This window comes from Nothobranchius furzeri, chromosome 12, assembly GCF_043380555.1.
Source record: "Nothobranchius furzeri strain GRZ-AD chromosome 12, NfurGRZ-RIMD1, whole genome shotgun sequence".
In the NCBI taxonomy this organism is placed as follows: Eukaryota; Metazoa; Chordata; class Actinopteri; order Cyprinodontiformes; family Nothobranchiidae; genus Nothobranchius; species Nothobranchius furzeri.
In genome coordinates this window covers 59,154,759-59,173,923 of record NC_091752.1, presented here as the reverse complement: position 1 = coordinate 59,173,923, position 19,165 = coordinate 59,154,759, and the positions used below count along the sequence as shown (strand labels likewise).

The following is a 19,165-nucleotide window of genomic DNA, read 5'->3' as shown; positions in this document are numbered from 1 at the left end:
CATCACATCCCAAAGATGCTCTATCGGGGTGAGATCTGGTGACTGGGGGCCACTGTAGTACAGTGAACACAATGTCATGTTCAAGAAACCAATTTGAAATGATTGGAGCTTTATGACATGGTGCATTATCCTGCTGGAAGTAGCCATCAGAGGATGGGTACATGGTGGTGTTGAAGGGATGGACATGGTCAGAAACAATGCTCAGGTAGTCCTTTTCATTAAAACGATGCCCAGTTGGTACTAAAGAGCCTAAAGTGTGCAAAGAAAACATCCCCCACACCATTACAACACCACCAGCATCCTGCACAGTGGTAACAAGGCATGATGGACCCATGTTCTCATTCTGTTTACGCCAAATTCTGACTCTACCATTTGAATGTCTCAACAGAAATCGAGACTCATCAGACCAGGCAACATTTTTCCAGTCTTCAACTGTCCAATTTTGGTGAGCTTGTGCAAATTGTAGCCTCTTTTTCCTATTTGTAGTGGAGATGAGTGGTACCCGATTGGGGTCTTCTGCTGTTGTAGCCCATCCGCCTCAAGGTTGTGTGTGTTGTGGCTTCACAAATGCTTTGCTGCATCCCTCGGTTGGAACAAGTGGTTATTTCAGTCAAAGTTGCTTTTCTATCAGCTTGAATCAGTCGGCCCATTCTCCTCTGACCTCTAGCATCAACAAGGCATTTTCGCCCACAGGGCTGCCGCATACTGGATGTTTTTCCCTTTTCACACCATTCTTTGTAAACCCTAGAAATGGTTGTGGGTGAAAATCCCAGTAACTGAGCAGATTGTGAAATACTCAGACCGGCCCGTCTGGCCCCAACAACCATGCCATGCTCAAAATTTCTTAAATCACCTTTCTTTCCCATTCTGACATTCAGTTTGGAGTTCAGGAGATTGTCTTGACCAGGAACACACCCCTAAATACATTGAGGCAACTGCCATGTGATTGGTTGATTAGATAATTGCATTAAGGAGAAGTTGAACAGGTGTTCCTAATAATCCTTTAGGTGAGTTTGTGTGTCAGTCAATGTGTCCTTGTGTCGACACTACACCCTCCGCCTTTGGCGCCTGTGTTTGGCATTCTCGCTTTTGACAATGTACCCCAGGGCAGCTGTGGCTACATTGTAGCCTATGATCTCCAGTGTGTGAATGTGTGTGAATGGGTGAATATTTGGTTAGTTGTAAAGCGCCTTGTGGGGTTATAGAACCCTTGAAGGTGTTGTATAAATATAGGCCATTTAGGGTGTGTTAGGGTCAGGAATCAATGTGTCTCAAATCCACATTGATCAGGATGAAGAAGATGTATGTGCTTGGTTCCATGACCACACAGTTTTCTGTTTCTGGATTTGTTTAGTAATCTTTTAGGATTAATCTGTACTTTGATTTGGCTGCCATTAATTGAAGACTGTTTTAAGTTGTTTTAGTTTTACTTAAGTATACTTTAAACAATATATTTTTAAGACAAATTACTTATTTTCTTTTAAAACATTTTTTCCTGAAGTTGTATCCCCAACTGGTTCCCGGCCGCCCAGCCGTAACAGAAACAATGAGATGCCCGGGGATGAGGAGCTGGGCTTCGAGGCTGCTGTGGCAGCACTTGGTAATTGCATTTTTCAAAATCTACTTTTTTAAATTGTGTTTGGATTTGATGTTCTTCCTGTTTCTAAGTTTCACATTTTTCATCTTCATAACGTTTTACTCGCATTCATTCTTCCTTCTACCGTTTTGTTTTACCCCAATTTTCTAACCTTTTTTTCTCCTGGTGGTGTCTTTGCAGGTATGAAAACCACAGTTAGTGAGGCAGAACATCCATTGCTTTGTGAAGGAACTCGGCGGGTTAAGGGGGACCTAGCCTTGGCTCTCATGATCACCTATAAAGATGACCAAAGCAAACTCAAAAAGGTAGAGGCTTGTATCTGGTTTAATAAATCTGCCTTGTAGGAGATACGGATGTGGATACAATTGTTGGTACTAATAGTCAGTGAAATAACTTCAAACTGACAAAAGTATTTGTAAAGAAAACAAAATTACTATCGTTGGTCAGATTTCAGTCACTCTTTTTGAGAGTCAATTTTTAGAGAAAGAAAGGGGATTCACCTTGTTTACAAACTCATGTTGCATTGGGTCACATGGTATTTGACCAATCACAGGTCACACGGCCAGCATGTCAAAAAATGAATGCATTCAAATAAATTACATTTTAATTAAGTCTTCATTATTTTACAAGCACAGAGAGCTGCATCAGATGGACGAAAGAGCCGCAGGTTTCTGACCCCAGCTTTAGATGGTCTCTCAGTCTAAGTTGGTTTACTGACACTAATATAACATTTAGCACCATATTCTAATTTTTACAGTTTCACCAATAAACAAATCTAATCTATTTCATAAGGATTGAGCTTAGTTTGACCTCAAAACTTCAGTTAAGGTGAAAGTTCTAAACAAAAGCTAAGCTCAGGGTGAATTACCAAAAAAATGAGAGTAAATTATAGTCAGCTGAAATTTTGTCTGGCATTACAGCAGAACAGAGGCATTAAGGGCACCCATCTTTGACTCCTCATGGTAATATTTGACATAACCATAAGAAAAACCTGGAAAATGTTTTGGTAACGGAGCTACTGGACTGGAAGACATTTTGTGCCCAAATAGGAATGTTCTTTTCATTGACAAAGTAGATGTGGCAATGTTACATTGTCATTTACCTTTTTTGTTATCATCTTGTAATATGTGGGGTCTTAGTTGCTTTTTGATCCTGTTAGATCCAGAGTTTAAGGTTTTGATGTACTATGTGCTGCTTTGTTTGGTACGTGATTTTCTTGTTTTGTGGTATTTCTATCAGACTAACCATGATGTACCCAGACACTTGAGGTTTAATGGAATTTAGAAAAAAATTCTGTTCTGTGTTTATTTTTTTTGAACATGTGTGAAATGTATATTTCCTGGCAGAGGGTACGTTTAATAGTTTTCAGAGCTTGATTTTTGGCAACATAATGTAAATTCTGTGATTTTTATTTTTCTATGTACAAAGGGAGTGAAGAATTTTCTCTCCCAACTCTGCTTACATTTTCAGATTCTGGACAAGTTGTTAGATCGGGAAAGTCAAACCCACAAGCCCCAGACTCTGAGCTCCTTTTATTCTAGCAAACCAGTAGCTGGAAATCAACGCAGCCCATCAAAACATACCATAACCAGCCACAGCGGGGTCAGCGGTGCTACTGGGGGTGTCACCAAACATTCCCTGTCTTTATCCTCTCCACACACTGTGGCTGCCTCTTCAAACTCTTCATCTGCTGTGCCACTGGCTGATGAGGAGGTGGCTGATCTGACCATAATACAGAACAACTCAACTGGGGAAAGGACTGCCGACACCAGAGAGCACGGTAAGAACCACTACCACCTCTGGGTGCTGGCTCTTCTTGGGCTGACATTTAAATAAAGTAGCATAATGTGCTACTTTATTATTTCAAATTATTGGAAGGGGGTTGAGAAGGGTGTTGTCAGTCACTGCCTCAGCACCCTGGTCTTGGTCTGCCAGGCAATGCCTTCATTAGACACATTTTTCAAACAGCAAGTGTGGCTGAAGTGAGACTCCACCCAGGGGGTGACTGACCCTTCAAATCCACCATGTCACCTGTTTTCCAGTCTCCAAAATGTGCTTACACCAGGGTGAGAGTTTGCCTAAAGTTGCCAACTTTTCCAGTAAGCATTATCTTTATAAATCACAAAGTTTATGTTGAATATGCCTTAAACTGTTTTAAGAGCCCACTTTCTTGGCAGCTTTGTCAATCTTTATGATATTCCTTTATAAATCGTTGGTTGTTATGATAGAAATTTTCTGTTAAATATATCATCATATTGCATGAGCAATCAGCACATTTCTGCTTCCCATCTTCTCCCCGTATAAGCAATTTAAGATATTAATTGCATATTAAAAGTCAGGGATGTCAAACTTATTTTCACTATAGTCAGTGCTATTGTGGCTCTCAAAATGCAGGTTGTTCAAGGTCCAGGGTTACTTTTATTTTTACCCATAGGTAGGTTTGATTATGACATAAGATCTGACATCCTCATTAACACACCTACTACACAGTGGCGGCACTAGGGGGCGCCATAGCTACCTCTGGATTTGTCATAGCACCCCCAAGTAAATATTAGATTTTTTTTTTACTATTTAATTTTAATTTAACGTGTGGATGTGATAATATTTAACATACAAAACAAAAATAATCAGTAAATGATCATATAGATTGTAAAAACTTAAACCAAAACAGGAAATTGATGTTAACCTTTGACTTCATTTTCCACCTGTGAACGAGTGAAAGGTAGAGCTAGTGGTATAATTGATTGGTTTTTGTTGCCCAAATTTCCACGGGTTCAGTCAGAAACGAATGAATCTTTGGAAGTGATCTCAGACCCACAAAAACCTACGGATCTGGATGAAGAGAGTCAATCCTCAACCGCCGCAGCAGTCGAGGGTTTTGCCGCTGGAAATGCTAACACTAATGTTAGCTAACCTTGCAACACTATAGATGGTTTTCTGTGTGGCTGTATGCGTTTATGATTTCATGGACAAGTCGGCGATTGTTCATATGTTTATGATGTATATTAATGATTGTTTCAGGTGTTGTTGAGGTTTTGTGCACTTATGTGTATCTGCTAGTGTTGAAGGTGTTTTAGAGAACAACAGGTACGCATGACCACTTCCTTCATAGCACCCTCAATAAAAAGACTAGCTCCTTCATAGCACCTGCAGAAAAAAAATTCTGGAGCCACCACTGCTACTACACAGTGTCTGTAAGTTGAAGTCATCAGGGTGAGGAGGAGGAGATTTTAAAATTCAAAAGGTTGTTGCTCACTTCCCCGCCCTTCCTGAAAGAAGGCACCAGAAGAGGATCACACAGCTGCACTTTAACCCACTGAAACGTGATTAAGTGGCTGCTACAACCACATTGTTAAGATTACAGATATGATTTATATATAAAACGGCAGTGATTTTTGTAATTACCAGGCAGTGCCTTTCTTTGTGCTGTAAGTATTACGGTTGTTTTACTACAAACGCTAACGAGCGAAGTCCTGTACAGTCTCATTGAATCCAATGTGTTTTGAGCTGAAAACTGTCTGACTGAAACTCTGACAAAGAGCTGTCTTTCCAGTCTGTTATCCTACAAATAGCGAGTAAATATTATGAGGTTTTAGTTAGGAAAGCAAATTTTTGTCATTCCAGCGGATGTTGCTGAGTTTTAAAAAAATCCCTTTACAAAGGAGGATGCACCAGAGTGACTCAAAATCCTTGGTAGTCCAGTGGTGAAACAATATGTTTCCCATGCAGAGATAACTGGGTTCAAAAACTGGGCCAAAAAAAGTTTTCACTTCTAAAATTCATCTTACATCATACTTTTCCACTTAAACATACAATGATTAATCTCAATTAATGATTCAGCCTAAATATACAAATTTAGTGCCACAGTATTTGTATATGAGGATTCAGTTAGGCAAGGATACATTGAGTTACACAACATCCCTGGTAGGCTAGTTGTGAAGAGACTCTTCCGAAGTGGGAGACCCGGGTTCCAAATGCCTGTCTGAGCCCCAAAAAATTTTCACTTCTAAAATTTTTTGAGATCATACTTTGCAAGCTAAAATTTGATCACATGATAGCTTACCGTTAACTTCTGCTGACAAAAATGTGAGTTCTGGACAACAAACACTCTCCCTCTAGGTTACCATGGAAATGCAGTTGCCGCACACGCACCACCGGTTTTGTCCTGCACTTGCTTCATCCCGCCCTTCTTGCTCTTCATTTGTCCTCAGTGATGTCCTCATTAATGTTTCACTCTGGTTTAAAAGGTTGAGCAGATGACATGTTGATGTCGCCGAACAGTCACTACAGGGTCACAAAGCCTGCCGGTGCAACCTTATGACATCACTACCCAGAGTGCAGTGCGACGCTAACAACAATGGCGACCTGCGAGTTACACTATTTTTACAAATTTTAACAAAAATGAAGACATCAAGAAGGTTTTTTACACCACTTTAATATAACTGATACTAACATTTATCTTTTAAGAACCACAGGGTTTTGTTACCTGGGTTCCTTTTAAAGTCTTTTTAAATTTGCTTGTTTAACTAAATTAAATATTTGAAACTATTTGAAACAACTTAGCTCATTTCAACCATTTCTAGAAAACACAAATGAACCAAATCAAACAATTCAATGCAATGCTTTTATACTTTTTAGCCGTCCACTTCTTTGAAACTATGTGTAGAGATTTCTGTTTTCTTCTATCGTAGTATTTTCTCTCCACCTTTTTTCTTCACCTATCACTTTTGGGCTGTTTTACTCGGAGTCATCTTTGCTCCGTAAATCTTCAAATACATTCTGCTCATTTAGCCATTTCAGCTCAGTTGAAGCATCTTCTGCGATAGTTTGCTGCACGCAGCATTCAAACTGCATTTAAATTGATCTAGATTTCTTCTTTATTCTGCTTCCTTATGTTTTAACTTCACCTTTCTTGTTCTTGTGTGAGTGCAAATGGTGATGACCTTGTCATATTAACATGCTGAAACATATTTCAATCACTGTAATCATAACATAACATTCATTTCAAACTTCAATCATTGAGCACAGATTAATGAAACATTTCATTATATTATAATTATTATAAGTAGCAATAAACACATTTATTTAATGATTATCTAGCTTATAAATTGTAGAAGTTCATATCTGATTTAGCAAATCCGGGCTGCGAATGTTCCTTATATGGAGGCATGAAGAATCCTGAAAGATTGGACCTCGAGGAGAGAACGTTATTGTTGACATTTCGTTATCTGTGTTCAGAGCTGCAGGCTCTGAGCTCCAGCTGGTGGGATGAAGGGACACATGCAGTCTCGTGTCTCCTTTTTGACCAGATGTTGAATGGTCAAACTGTACCTAAAAACTGACCATTGCTGGATGTTACAACTGATATTAATGTGTGACACAACTGATAATAAATCATTATTAACTCATTCACTGCCAGCCGTTTCCTGATTGTTAAAGCCCTTCGCTGCCAGCGTTTCTCACTGCTTTATTTTTCATTTTTTTGTTTTTTTAAGAGTCACAGAACGTTGTGCGCTAGGCTAGGATGATGTTGACGCCAAAACAAAGCGGAGACTCACCTCTTACATCAGGAAGAATCCGCGCGTTTCGAGCTTTATCCGTTCTTTCATAATCCGTTGTTGAATGGTGATCGGCAGAAGCTTTTCCAGTTCGCGCCTCTTTTTTTTTTACAGCAGCGGCCCAAAACGATCTCCTAACACATGGATTTTCTGCTTCCTGATCACGTGACATGTGACATATGCGGATGAAGATCGGCTTTAGAGCTGAGATGTTTGTTCTCACGGTGCGGGGGCTCGTACCGATGCCCACACAGTAAAAAAAAATGCAAATGACGACTTTAGTCGTCATCGGCAGTGAACGGTTGGATTTAAAATGACTACTTTAGTCGTCAATGGCAGTGAATGAGTTAAATCACGTCCTGAGAGCAGTGGGGGACATTGAGTTTGATTGGGCTTTGTTCCGCTCTGCAATTGTTTAGGCGGCTGTGCTAGTTGTGGTCGCAAGGTGGCCAGTGCCAATCAGTAGTAACCCCCGTACCCTTTGGTGGACACCAGAGGTTAGGGGAGCTGTCAAGCTAAAGGAGGAGGCCTACACAGCATGACTGTTCTTTGGGTCACCAGAGACGGCAGACAGGTACTGGAGGGTCATCAGGGTGCAGCAGTGGCAGTTTCCAAGGCAAAATCTCAGGCGTGGGAGGAGTTTGGCGAGACCATCGAGAATGATTATTGATCGGCTCCAAAATGTTTCTGGCAAACCATCTGGCACCTCAGGGGAGGAAGGCAGCAACTTGCTCACACTGTTTACAGTGGGGATGGGGAGCTATTGATGTCAACTGGGGCTATAGTTGGGCAGTGGAAGGAATACTTAAAAGAGCTTCTGAATCCCACCGACATGCATTCCGAGGAGGAACCAGAGTTGGGAGACCTGGGGATGGACTGTCCAATATCTGGGGCAGAATTCGCTGAGGTAGTCAAACAACTATGCAGCAGCGAGGTGCAGGGGCGGACTGGGACAATAATTCAGGCCGTGAATTTTGAAACCATGTAGGCCACCACCCGATTAACGCAAAACACTAAAAGTGAGTCAGGTTGGGTGCCTACTGATGTAAAAGTGTAAAACAACTAAATTAAAGTTTCAAATGTGCCCTGTTTCTTTCCTCTACAATATAAATATTTGTGTTCTGCTGCTATAACATGTACTTATGTTGCATAAACTAAAATTCTATTTATTTCTGTTACTTGTGTCTCATGCACATTAGATCAAATAGAACAGACACCATCATATACCTGAACTTGAGACTAACAGGCACCAGCCCACGTCTAGTGCAACAGAATCACACCACAAGCAGAGGCATACAAAAGTGTGTGTGTGTGTGTGTGTGTGTGTGTGTGTGTGTGTGTGTGTGTGTGTGTGTGTGTGTGTGTGTGTGTGTGTGTGTGTGCGTGTGCGTGTGTGTGCGTGCTTAAACAGCTGTTCTACTTAGAACCAGAAATGGCATATTCACTAATCTTCTGAAGACGGATGATCCGTATTAGGACCAAAACCCGGTCCTAATACGGTGGACCCCCAGTTTTAGGCTTAGGGATAAGAAATGAATTGAGTTTTTGTTAGTTAAGTTTAGGAATACACTGCTGATGGTTAGGGTAAGGGTTTGTGTCTCCCCATTGCAAAATGCCTGTATAATTAGTGTCATTTAGGTTTACAGCTTAGTAGGCACGGAATAAATGAACAACCTCGTACAACAGAAGGAGCCTTTTGCAGATCCACACATCTCCTTTTTCTGGATGCAAAGTCATCAATGAGGTCATCTAATGCTGTGCTGCTTCTGAGCTGAGCTGAGCTGAACGTGTGACGGTCAGAGCTTAGCCTCGGTTTGGAGATGCTTCAGTCAGCAGCAGCAACTAGTGAGAGCTAGGGTTCACTTCTAACTTCAGCATCAACTTTATGACCAGAAATCCATCATGTTTTGGTCTAAATAAAATTATTGTAACTAATGATATGATTATAATCTCTCTCTCTCTCTCTCTCTCTCTCTCTCTCTCTCTCTCTCTCTCTCTTCTCTCCTCTCTCTCTCTCTCTCTCTCTCTCTCTCTCTCTCTCTCTCTCTCTTCTCTCCTCTCTCTCTCTGTCTCTCTGTCTCTCTCTCTCTCTCTCTCTCTCTCTCTCTCTCTCTCCAGACAGCCAGTATACATGGATGTTTTCCTAATATTATTTATAGAAACACCAACAATAAAACTAAGGATTGAAAGTCTATGAACCAAAGACAAAATAAGCCAGAGGTGGAGGTTTATGCATTTAACAAGAAATGTCATAAATGATCATCAGGCTGCTATAAAATCTAATCTCCAGTTTAGTCCTCTCTTCTGTCTCATGCAGCTGGATGTTTATAACCACGACATAATTGCCTTGTGTTTGCTCATGATCTATATTTCCGTTTAGAAACCGTCTCTATTCCTCCATGGAAACCTGCCTGTTGGAACATTTAGTCAGTTGGTCAGCTGCTGCTGTGGTCAGTCATTGCAAGAATGTGCACAGTGTCGGAAAACTTCTCTTTTTTTTCTCTCTACTGCCTGAGCTGATGGTGAGGCGCGCTGTGCTGCACAGCATTGACTGCCTTTTATACATAAATGCAGCCCTTTATGGAGCGCGTGCCAGACTGTGGATGACTGCTGTTTGTGGACAAACAGGCATTTTTATAGCCTAGTGAACTAGACCAAATTCTTGCTTTGCAAAGAATGGTCTAGGCATGCTCCATTGGAACCTCAGCAGCTCCTACCAGGACTCTGGCTAGCCAATCACAACTCTCTAGAGGGATTTCAAACACATAAAGAGCTGTGATTGGTCCGTAATCGTGGGCCAATCATAGTGCTCTATCTGCTTAGTGAACAAATCACAGAGCTTTGTCCGCTTTGTGGGCCAATCAGAGCACTCTATATGCCTGGTGGGTGGGATGATGCAACAGAGTGAAACAAGAGTATGTCACATTCATTGTCCAGTGGAATGCGGAGATCATTTGAAAGACAACGTTAGAACCCGCCCCACAACCGAGAGCCGTCAATGGAGCATGGCCAGACTAAATAATACATTTATTTAGTCTGGCTTGCCAGGCTAGCATTTTTACAGAAATCTCAGAGATCTTGACTAATGAATACCTGGAAAATTTACTGGCACTATAGCATAGAAAAAAAGTGCCGGTATGCTTAAAGGTTATAATTAGAAGTGGCGGTGGTACTGGTACAGCTGCGCACCTGTCCAAAGCACTGCTCGTGTCCCTATGAGTCTGATGATCTGATCAACACCGCATCATCATGATTAGTTCCTGACAGATGCTGTTTCTCCCTCCCCAACCCATCCTGCGCACCCAGCATTACGCACTGCGCTGCCCAATAATTAAACCGGCCCCAAAACTCCACCTTGTCCCCACATTACCACACACAGGCCCGGCTGATCATGCATCATGCAGGGTTGCCCTTTGTCACCGGTCCTGTTCATAACATTTATGGGCAGCCGTGGTGTGAAGTTTGGTGGCAGGAGAATCTCACAGTCACCTAAATACAATATGCATAATAATTAGGAACACTGTATAGTTACAAATCGTTGCAGAAAATATTGCAACAAGTTTTTTTTAATAAACCTTTTTTGAATTATTAAAAAAAATTCTCTGTTGAATAATGTTTTAAAATCTAGTAAAATGTTAATAAAATCTTTTTATAAACAGGCAATTCTCGGGATTATAAACTTGAGGCACTCAATCTGATTGGTTTGCATCTTAATCAATAGCAATATGTAATATAACAGCCTACACATTTTATAATCCAAGGGCTGTTATTTTTTCTTGCATTAATAGTTTTGCACTGTTGATTTGTGGTTTGTGAAATGATAGTGGGTTTTTTTTTGTGCGGCTTACAGCCTTCCAAAAATGTAAATACTGGTGTCAATTGCAATTTGTACATGAAGTTTATTGTGTATGTTGACAAGTGGATAGTATGCGTTTTCCTTTTAGAAATATTGACTCAGATTTATGTTTCTGCAGGAATGGATGAGTCTCGGTTATCAAGTGAGCAGCAAAGGGAAACTTCTCATTTGAAACTGGAGACCACAGTTCCTAGTCGGTTAGTGTTGGGAGGACGTTGTGGATACAGCCAACGCTGTTGGGGTTCACCTGTAAGGCAGAAGAAGAAACACACAGGTAAGGCTGGGCAGTATAATCAATCTTTTTTTATCATTTGAGGATGTTCGTGCTAGAGAAGTACATAGTTTACTGGTTAATTGCCATTAATGTTGTAACCGGGTAAAATAGTTTTGCTCGGTTAACTGCCAGCTGAACTCAAGTCCTTCTGCTGTGCATGCGTGTAATCAGTGCTTAATTTGTAAATCAAACATTCCCGGAACGCAAATTCTGATGTCAAACCAAAGTTCTCTAAAGGCAAAACAGATGCCGGAACACGCACGGGGGTGAGGGGGTGGGGTGGGGGGTTTAGGGTAATAGGGACAAGTAATAAAAATTGCACCCACATTTTCTAAGTTAACACGCATCTCTTTTAACAACGGTAGTTTTTGCATCTTAACTGTTCCCCTGCTTCAGTCCTCTCCCCCTCCCCCTGTGCAGCGGCCGCAAACTCACTGATGCGCCTGCAGCCTCAGAGTTCCTCCTGATCTAAACATTGAAGGAATAATATCATTTTCTGTTCCTCACTTCTGATTATGTTCAATGGTGTCTGTTTGTTGCAACCACCAGGTATAAAAACAAACTTGTTTTTATGTGACTTATTTTTCTGTGCTGTCTATTATCTTCCTGCATCTCCTCTCAATCCTAAAGAAAAACTGCTACCTGGCTTTATGTATTTTCACCTCATGAGTTACCTTTGAACTGCAGTTAAAAAAGATCTTCCGACCGCAAATATAGCGGAGTGCTCACCGCGTGCTGGCCACATGTCCGTGGTGGACGCAAAAACTCCACAGACGATAATGCATTTGACACCTCAGTATGAACCTCTTCATATAAAGCAGGCAAAGCGACTTTAGAGAAGTATTTCTTGGTGGGCAGCTTGTAGCGTGAATCAAACGTTTTAAGCATCTTTGTGAAACCTTCCTTTTCCACACTCTGAATGGGAATCATATCCCTGGCTTAACAATGCGTTACTGCATTAGTTAGTTCTCCCCATCGTTTGCTACTTTTGTCATACGGGGTGCAGCTATTTATAGCTGTGCCGATTGTTTGTTGAGCCAGCTTCTTTGGTCTTACCACCGCACTTGTTGAAGGGGACGCATCTTTGCGTGCTTTAACAGCTTTGTTGTACTCCAAAAGTGCTTCTGCTTCAAATGATGAAATAAGTTTGTGGTGTTTCCTCCCTTCGCCACGACGGCCCACTTGCATGTTCTACAAAAAAATTGTGCTTTTTTGGGTATCTGACAGGCGGAAACCGAACCAGTTCCACACCACTGAAGTAGCACCTTTTTTAAAAACAAATTCTGTTTCATTCAACGAGCCGCTTTCGCCCTTCTCCGTCGTCGCCATGCTTTTTCCGCCATGTGCGTATGAGCGTATGAAAACAATGGCACTGCGCAAGCGCATTTTACCCATTCTATCCTATCGCGATATTTCATTTTCTTATCATTGCCCACCATTGTACCGGTATTACCGTGAAAGGTATGATATGGCTCAGCCCTAGTTTTCTCCATTTGCGCTACCATCTACCCACATCACCGTGTCGAGAGTTCCTCCCTTTGTTCCTGACACTGAACTTGAGCGGGAGCTCAGGCGTTTTGGGAGAATGACGAGTGGATTCCATACAGTGAGCCTGGGGTGTAAAGATGTTAAACTGAGACATATCCAGTCCTTGCGGAGACAGGTGTTCATGTACTTAGACTGTGCAGCACAAATGCTGGACGTCTCATTCAGAGTGAAGCATGAGGAAGGGTATTACATGGTGTATGCTTGTTGTAGTGTGATTAAATGTTTTGAGTGTGGAGATGTGGGTCACAAGCGTATAGCTTGTCCCCACCGACAGAATGCAGCAGGACCAGGAGCGGAGACAGAGGTGGAACCCGCGGCACCCTCTCCTCTGGCGGGGATCGGGCCTGGTGTCACGGTGAGTGACACTGTGACCAGTGGCTCTCAGGGAGAGAGTGAGGGCGCAGTAGTGACCAAGCTCCCACAATGCGGCTCAAAAATTGAAGCAATCCCGGAAGTACCAAAAATTGCAGTTCCACCCTCAGCTGGAGGCTGGTGTCAGAAGCGAGCAAATCCTCATTGACTCCCATGTTAAAAATATCAATTTCCCAGCAGAAATAAACATGTTTACAGCCTGGTACCACAACATGTTTTTGGTTTAAATTATCTAGTTTACACTCATGACAACTCTGAGGGGGGTGATTTTTTCTCACTCTTCTGTTTAAGTGTATTAAAAGCCTAAAATTTTGTATAATTAATGAGCATCCGACCCACGTGACCGCCGCCTCAGACCCACGTGACCACAGAGCTAGCTCTGTGGAAAGGCCTCAGTAGAGCCTCGGTCTGGCTTGGAAACTGTTCCGGGATTTTGAGTCTCTGTGTTTGTGTATTCTTTTTTGGATAGTTTTTGTGCAATTGTTGGACAAAATGACTTGCTGTGGCATTAATTGCACTAATAGAGCGTCCAATGAGTCTCCATTTCATTTTTTTCGGTAAATAAAATTATATTTATGTATTTTAGGTCACTGCTGAGCTGAGCTTAGATTTTAACATGTACTGTTTAGCCATGACATTTAAATGTAATAGGGTAAAACCCAGTGCATTTAACATAATGCTGCACTTTAGAAAATGGGTTGAAATATAACGTGTTGGTGGAGCTGGGTTCCGACTATCGGCTTGTGGAGCTCTCGGGAGACCGATGTTTTCCACCCTTATCCCCTTCCCGCATCTCTGTCTGATCACGGCTTCTGTCTGCTGCACGGGCTGCCGGCTTTCAGCAGCTTTCGGGAGACCTCTGTGTTCCACCCGGTTTTACCAAGCGGTCAGCCCGGCGTATCTCTGACTCAGAAGCTCTGGTGTAGTGCACAGTTAACTCCGGTTGTAGCTAGGTTGCTACGTCCGTTAGCTTAGCTCCCACCTGCACGTTAGCTTTGGGTTAGCTTCAGGTTAGCTTGTAGCTAGTTCGACCGGGTGTCGTCAGTTGATCCCAGCCTTACAGCCTAACCCTCAGCTCCACCTCTCTTCCCTTTTGTGGAATTGTCTGGGCTTGACAGAACCTGTGACACGGTCAAAATGGCGGTGGTGGCCACCTCCCATTTTAGCACAAAAACGTGTTATTGGAGCCTATGGAAATGAATTATCCAGTATATATGTCGATGGTAGTGACAAAACATCCTCTGAATAGAAACATAAACATTAAATGATGTCATTCCTGATCTTGGTTCTTGCAAAACATCTTTAGACTGACAAAAAAAAAAAATTAAACTGTAAAGTTCAAAGATTACATTTGCAATTTTACTCAACTCCATGCAAATTGTTCCAATAAACACTTAAATCAATAAATGTAATTTAAAATCTACCTGTTTAGAAAGCCTTGACTGATGTACTGCCCCACAGCCTCATGCTTTTTCACTTTTTCAACTCACTTTGAACTTTTCCCTCACTCGTGAACAAGACCCTGAGATACTTAAACTCCTCCACTTGGGGCAGGACGTCATCCATGATCTGGAAAAGGTATTCTACCGTTTCCGAATCAAGACCACGGTCTGAGATTTAGAGGAGCTGATTCTCATCCCAGCTGCTAATTGGGTCACAATCACACAAACGCTCAATAATACTTGCCTAGTGTACACACTCAGGTACAAGAACCCAGTATTTTTCAGAGCTAATTTCAGGATAAGGAAGTGGAATGCTTTGAGTGAATATGTCTGATGTGGTGACAGCTGTCTGACATGTTAAAAAAACACTGGCTGGCATTCCACTTGTTCCAGCTTAACTGCTGCAGTTGATCTTGCTGATCACCAAAAGATGCATTAAAATAAACCACACATAATTATAATCTCTCCTAGGGTGTATCCATCAGTTATCTGGAATTAGCTATTGTTTGTTCAGGTTCTGTCTTACCACTGGAGGGTGGAGACGAGATGGAAACACTTGTGTTCCATGTTTGTGAATGTCTTGTGCATGGTTCTCTAGTGATTTCCACTTTGCCTCGGTTAAATCCGGATTTGCATCGACTGTGGATACTGCTGTCCAGTAGAGCTGGTTACCAATGGACTGCCAACAATGCCAAATCCTCAAAATCCTCTGCTGACAGATAAAATGCACTTCATCAGTGTTATTTACATATTGTACATATTTTTATTGCTACAATACTCTGTTGAAATAGCGGAGTTGAAATGAAGATTATATGGTCACTCTTCTAAGAAAAGTAAATGAACAGAATCAGAAAAGTATTGGTATACTTATTACGAATTATTCCAAAACACCATAAACATCAGAAAATATTTTTAAATATTGTAATGAGCCATATGGGGTGATATTAAATACTGTTGTAGCATAATATTACTGTTCCTTTAGGATATGCATTTATCTCAGCTGCTTATTGGACATCTCTGAACCACTAGGCAAAATTGTCAGTTGTATGCGTTGCACACTGAAGCTACCGGTGCAATCTTCGTCTTCGTCTTCGTCTTCCTCCGCTTATCCAGGTCCGGGTCGCGGGGGCAGCATCCCAATTAGGGAGCTCCAGGCCGTCCTCTCCCCGGCCTTGTCCACCAGCTCCTCCGGCAGGACCCCAAGGCGTTCCCGGACCAGATTGGAGATGTAACCTCTCCAGCGTGTCCTGGGTCGACCCGGGGGCCTTCTGCCGGCAGGACATGCCCGAAACACCTCCCCGGGGAGGCGTCCAGGAGGCATCCTGACCAGATGCCCAAACCACCTCAACTGGCTCCTTTCGATCCGGAGGAGCAGCGGTTCTACTCCGAGTCCCTCCCGAATGTCCGAGCTCCTCACCCTATCTCTAAGGCTGAGCCCGGCCACCCTACGGAGGAAACTCATTTCGGCCGCTTGTATCCGCGATCTCGTTCTTTCGGTCATTACCCAAAGCTCATGACCATAGGTGAGGATTGGGATGTAGATCGACCGGTAAATCGAGAGCCTGGCTTTCTGGCTCAGCTCCCTCTTCCCCACGACAGATCGGCTCAGCGTCCGCATCGCTGCAGACGCCGAACCAATCCGCCTGTCGATCTCCCGATCCCTCCTCCCCTCACTCGTGAACAAGACCCCTAGATACTTAAACTCCTCCACTTGAGGTAGGACCTCTCCCCCTGCACACTGAAGCTACCGGTGCAATCGCATAATGTAATGAACGAACCACTGGTTCAGATTGGTGAATCTCTCCATCCTTAATACCAACAGCATAGAGGTGGAAACATCATGCTTTGGGGCTGTTTTTCTTCAAAGGAGGCAAGATGACTGTATTAGGAAATGGATCAATAAGCGTATGTATCATAAGATTTTGGGAAAAAACCTCCTAACATCAGTGAAAAGTGTGACAGGGTAAGCATCCTGTCACTGTATCCTGATTGATCACGCACCCTGGCTACTTGGCCACGAGGATATTCCTTTGGCTGACTGGTTCGCAGGCGTGACTCTCAACCGGGAGTCTGGGATTGAATCCCGGCCAGACCATCGTTTTTCCACCTTACAACAGAAGCATTGAAGATTAAAAGTGACAGGAACTTCCAGCATGACAATAATTCCAAACACATGCCCGGGCAAAAACAGGATTGCTACGTAAAAAGCAATCCAAGGTTATGAAGTGGCCTAGCAATTCTTTAGACCTCAATCCAAATGAGAGTCTGGGCGGGAGTTGAAAGTCTGTGTTGCCCAGCGACAGCCTCAAAACATCACACCTCTAGAGCAGATCTACATGGTAGAATGAACCAAAATAACAGCTACAGTGTGTGTAAACCTGGTGTGATGTATAGTCATTGACAACCAAGGTTATATTACAAGATTAATACTAAGAATTGAGGGGAAATTTTGTTATTGACCAAAAACTTACTTTCTGCACAGTTTAACAAATAAATTATTTAAAATTTATACACAGTGATTTCCTGGATTTTTTTTATATACTCTCTCTCACAGTTAAATTGTACCAGTGATGAAATTTACAAACCTCTCTCCATTTCGAGTAGGACAACTTGCAAAATCAGTGCCTGCCAAATCCTTTTTACGCCACTGTCTTTGCATAGGGATGATGTCGTGCCCAGAAATATGGTGGTGAAAGTAATTAGAATTCTACATGGCGTATGCAAAACAATCTAAATTTGTATGTATGTTCACAGGAATGGCAAGTATTGACAGCAGTGCTCCAGAAACAACCTCAGACAGTTCCCCCACTCTCAGCCGAAGACCGCTTCGGGGTGGTTGGACAGCAGCTTCCTGGGGAAGAGGCCAGGACAGTGACAGCATTAGTAGTTCATCATCTGATTCGCTTGGCTCCTCTTCCTCCAGTGGCTCTTGCAGGGCAGGTGGTGGAGCCAGGGCTAAGAGCACAGATACCAGCAGGTAAACGTGCAACTCGCCTTCATTTAGATCTGTGTAAAGCTGTATAAAGCTGTGTGTAAGGCTGAAAAAAAGAAAAGGATGAATTTTTAATAAGCTGTTTGGTGATAATAAAATGAACAGATGCATTAGAGGAATGCGGAATACAGAAATGGGATCTATACCCACACCCCTGACTTGCCCACCCCCCAAGGTCCTATGTGCATGTTTGTGTGATGATGTGAAGGTAGCAAGGAGAAAAATGTGTGGGGATGGGGAGAAATGGCTGGTTGACCTACGCCCTCCAGGGAGCCAGTTCCCCCACTGGTCCCAATAGGCACCTCTGTTCCCAAAATGCCACCCAGGGCATGGAGACCCCAGCACATCTCGCCAGGGTCCAAAGCAGCAGCATTGCTGAGCCCCAAGGAGTCCGAAGGCACAAACCTACCCCAGCAGAGTATCTACTCCCATCCCTGCATTTGCACAAATTCCAGAATATGTAAGACATAAGACATCCAGGTAAGGTTGGGTCCTCCCACTCCTGGACATCCCCCGCTCCCCTGTGAGGGCACTGCTGCATGTTCCTGCTTTCTTCCCAGCAGCGTAGAAGTCAGGACCCAATCCCCAACGCCCCGCCCAGATCCCCCCACGGGGCCGGCCGTCCCCACACCCCTAGCCCCCAGTTCAGCTGTTATATCTGCCAAAGGTGGCTACTTTGACTAGTCAAAAGTTTAGAATACATTTTGGTCTAAAAATGATTCCATGATTTCTTTTTTTTTTTTTTTTTTTTACTCCAATTGCTTATTTGTATTATGCTTTCATATCAGAGTGCAATGTGACATTAAACAGCATAATTTCCAATAAAAAACAGGAAAAATTGGGACGGTCTAAAACCTTTGACCGGTAGTGTACACTTAGAGAATCATTTGAAGAAAAATATCAACAAAAGTACATGTATATACTAGGGTTGTCACGGTGTGAAAATGTAACCTCACGGTTATTGTGACCAAAATTATCACGGTTTTTGGTATTATCGCGGTATTTTTTTAAACGTGCTACATTTTCAGACAACTAAATAAACCCTGTATATCAGGAAAATATTGTCCTCAGTTTGTGTCTAAATTTTGCCTAAAATTTTTTATTTTGTAATTATGTTGTTTATTTGTTTACATTTTTCCTCTTTAGTCTTTAAAATACCAATATTTGCCCATAACTTCTTATTTTTTGTCTGTTGTCATCAATTTAAAAATATTATATCAGATGATACTCAGTACTCAAGTAGCCTTCTGATCAGATACTTTTTTTACCCTTACTTGAGTAATAAACCCCATATCAGGAAAATATTGTCCTCTATTTGTGTTCTTCCAGTGAGCTTTGCAGATTTGGGGAAATGTCATCAGGCAGTAATATTTTTTAAATTCATAATTATTCTCGGAGAGAGACCAAATCTTATCTGCCCCTGGGAGCCCCGTATTGCATAGCGTCATTTTAATATGGGGGTGTACGCGACACGGTTTATATGCAGGTAGCGGGCGCTGCGGCTGCTTTATGGGCTCGACGCACGG

At 42.4% G+C, this 19,165-nt stretch overlaps 1 protein-coding gene across 2 annotated transcripts in view; it reads left to right on the top strand.

Moving 5' to 3' along the window:
- zswim8 (zinc finger, SWIM-type containing 8) overlaps positions 1 to 19,165 on the top strand; it is a 103,826-nt gene that overhangs the window by 36,163 nt on the left and 48,498 nt on the right. The window contains exons 14-19 of one of the 2 annotated variants that reach the window (XM_015945549.3): positions 389 to 445; positions 1,502 to 1,600; positions 1,778 to 1,902; positions 3,068 to 3,377; positions 11,130 to 11,285; positions 17,402 to 17,624. In XM_015945549.3, the coding sequence (XP_015801035.3) occupies positions 389 to 445; positions 1,502 to 1,600; positions 1,778 to 1,902; positions 3,068 to 3,377; positions 11,130 to 11,285; positions 17,402 to 17,624 (970 nt within the window). The remainder of the gene's footprint in view (positions 1 to 388; positions 446 to 1,501; positions 1,601 to 1,777; positions 1,903 to 3,067; positions 3,378 to 11,129; positions 11,286 to 17,401; positions 17,625 to 19,165) is intronic. The other variant, XM_015945550.3, reaches the window with a different exon arrangement.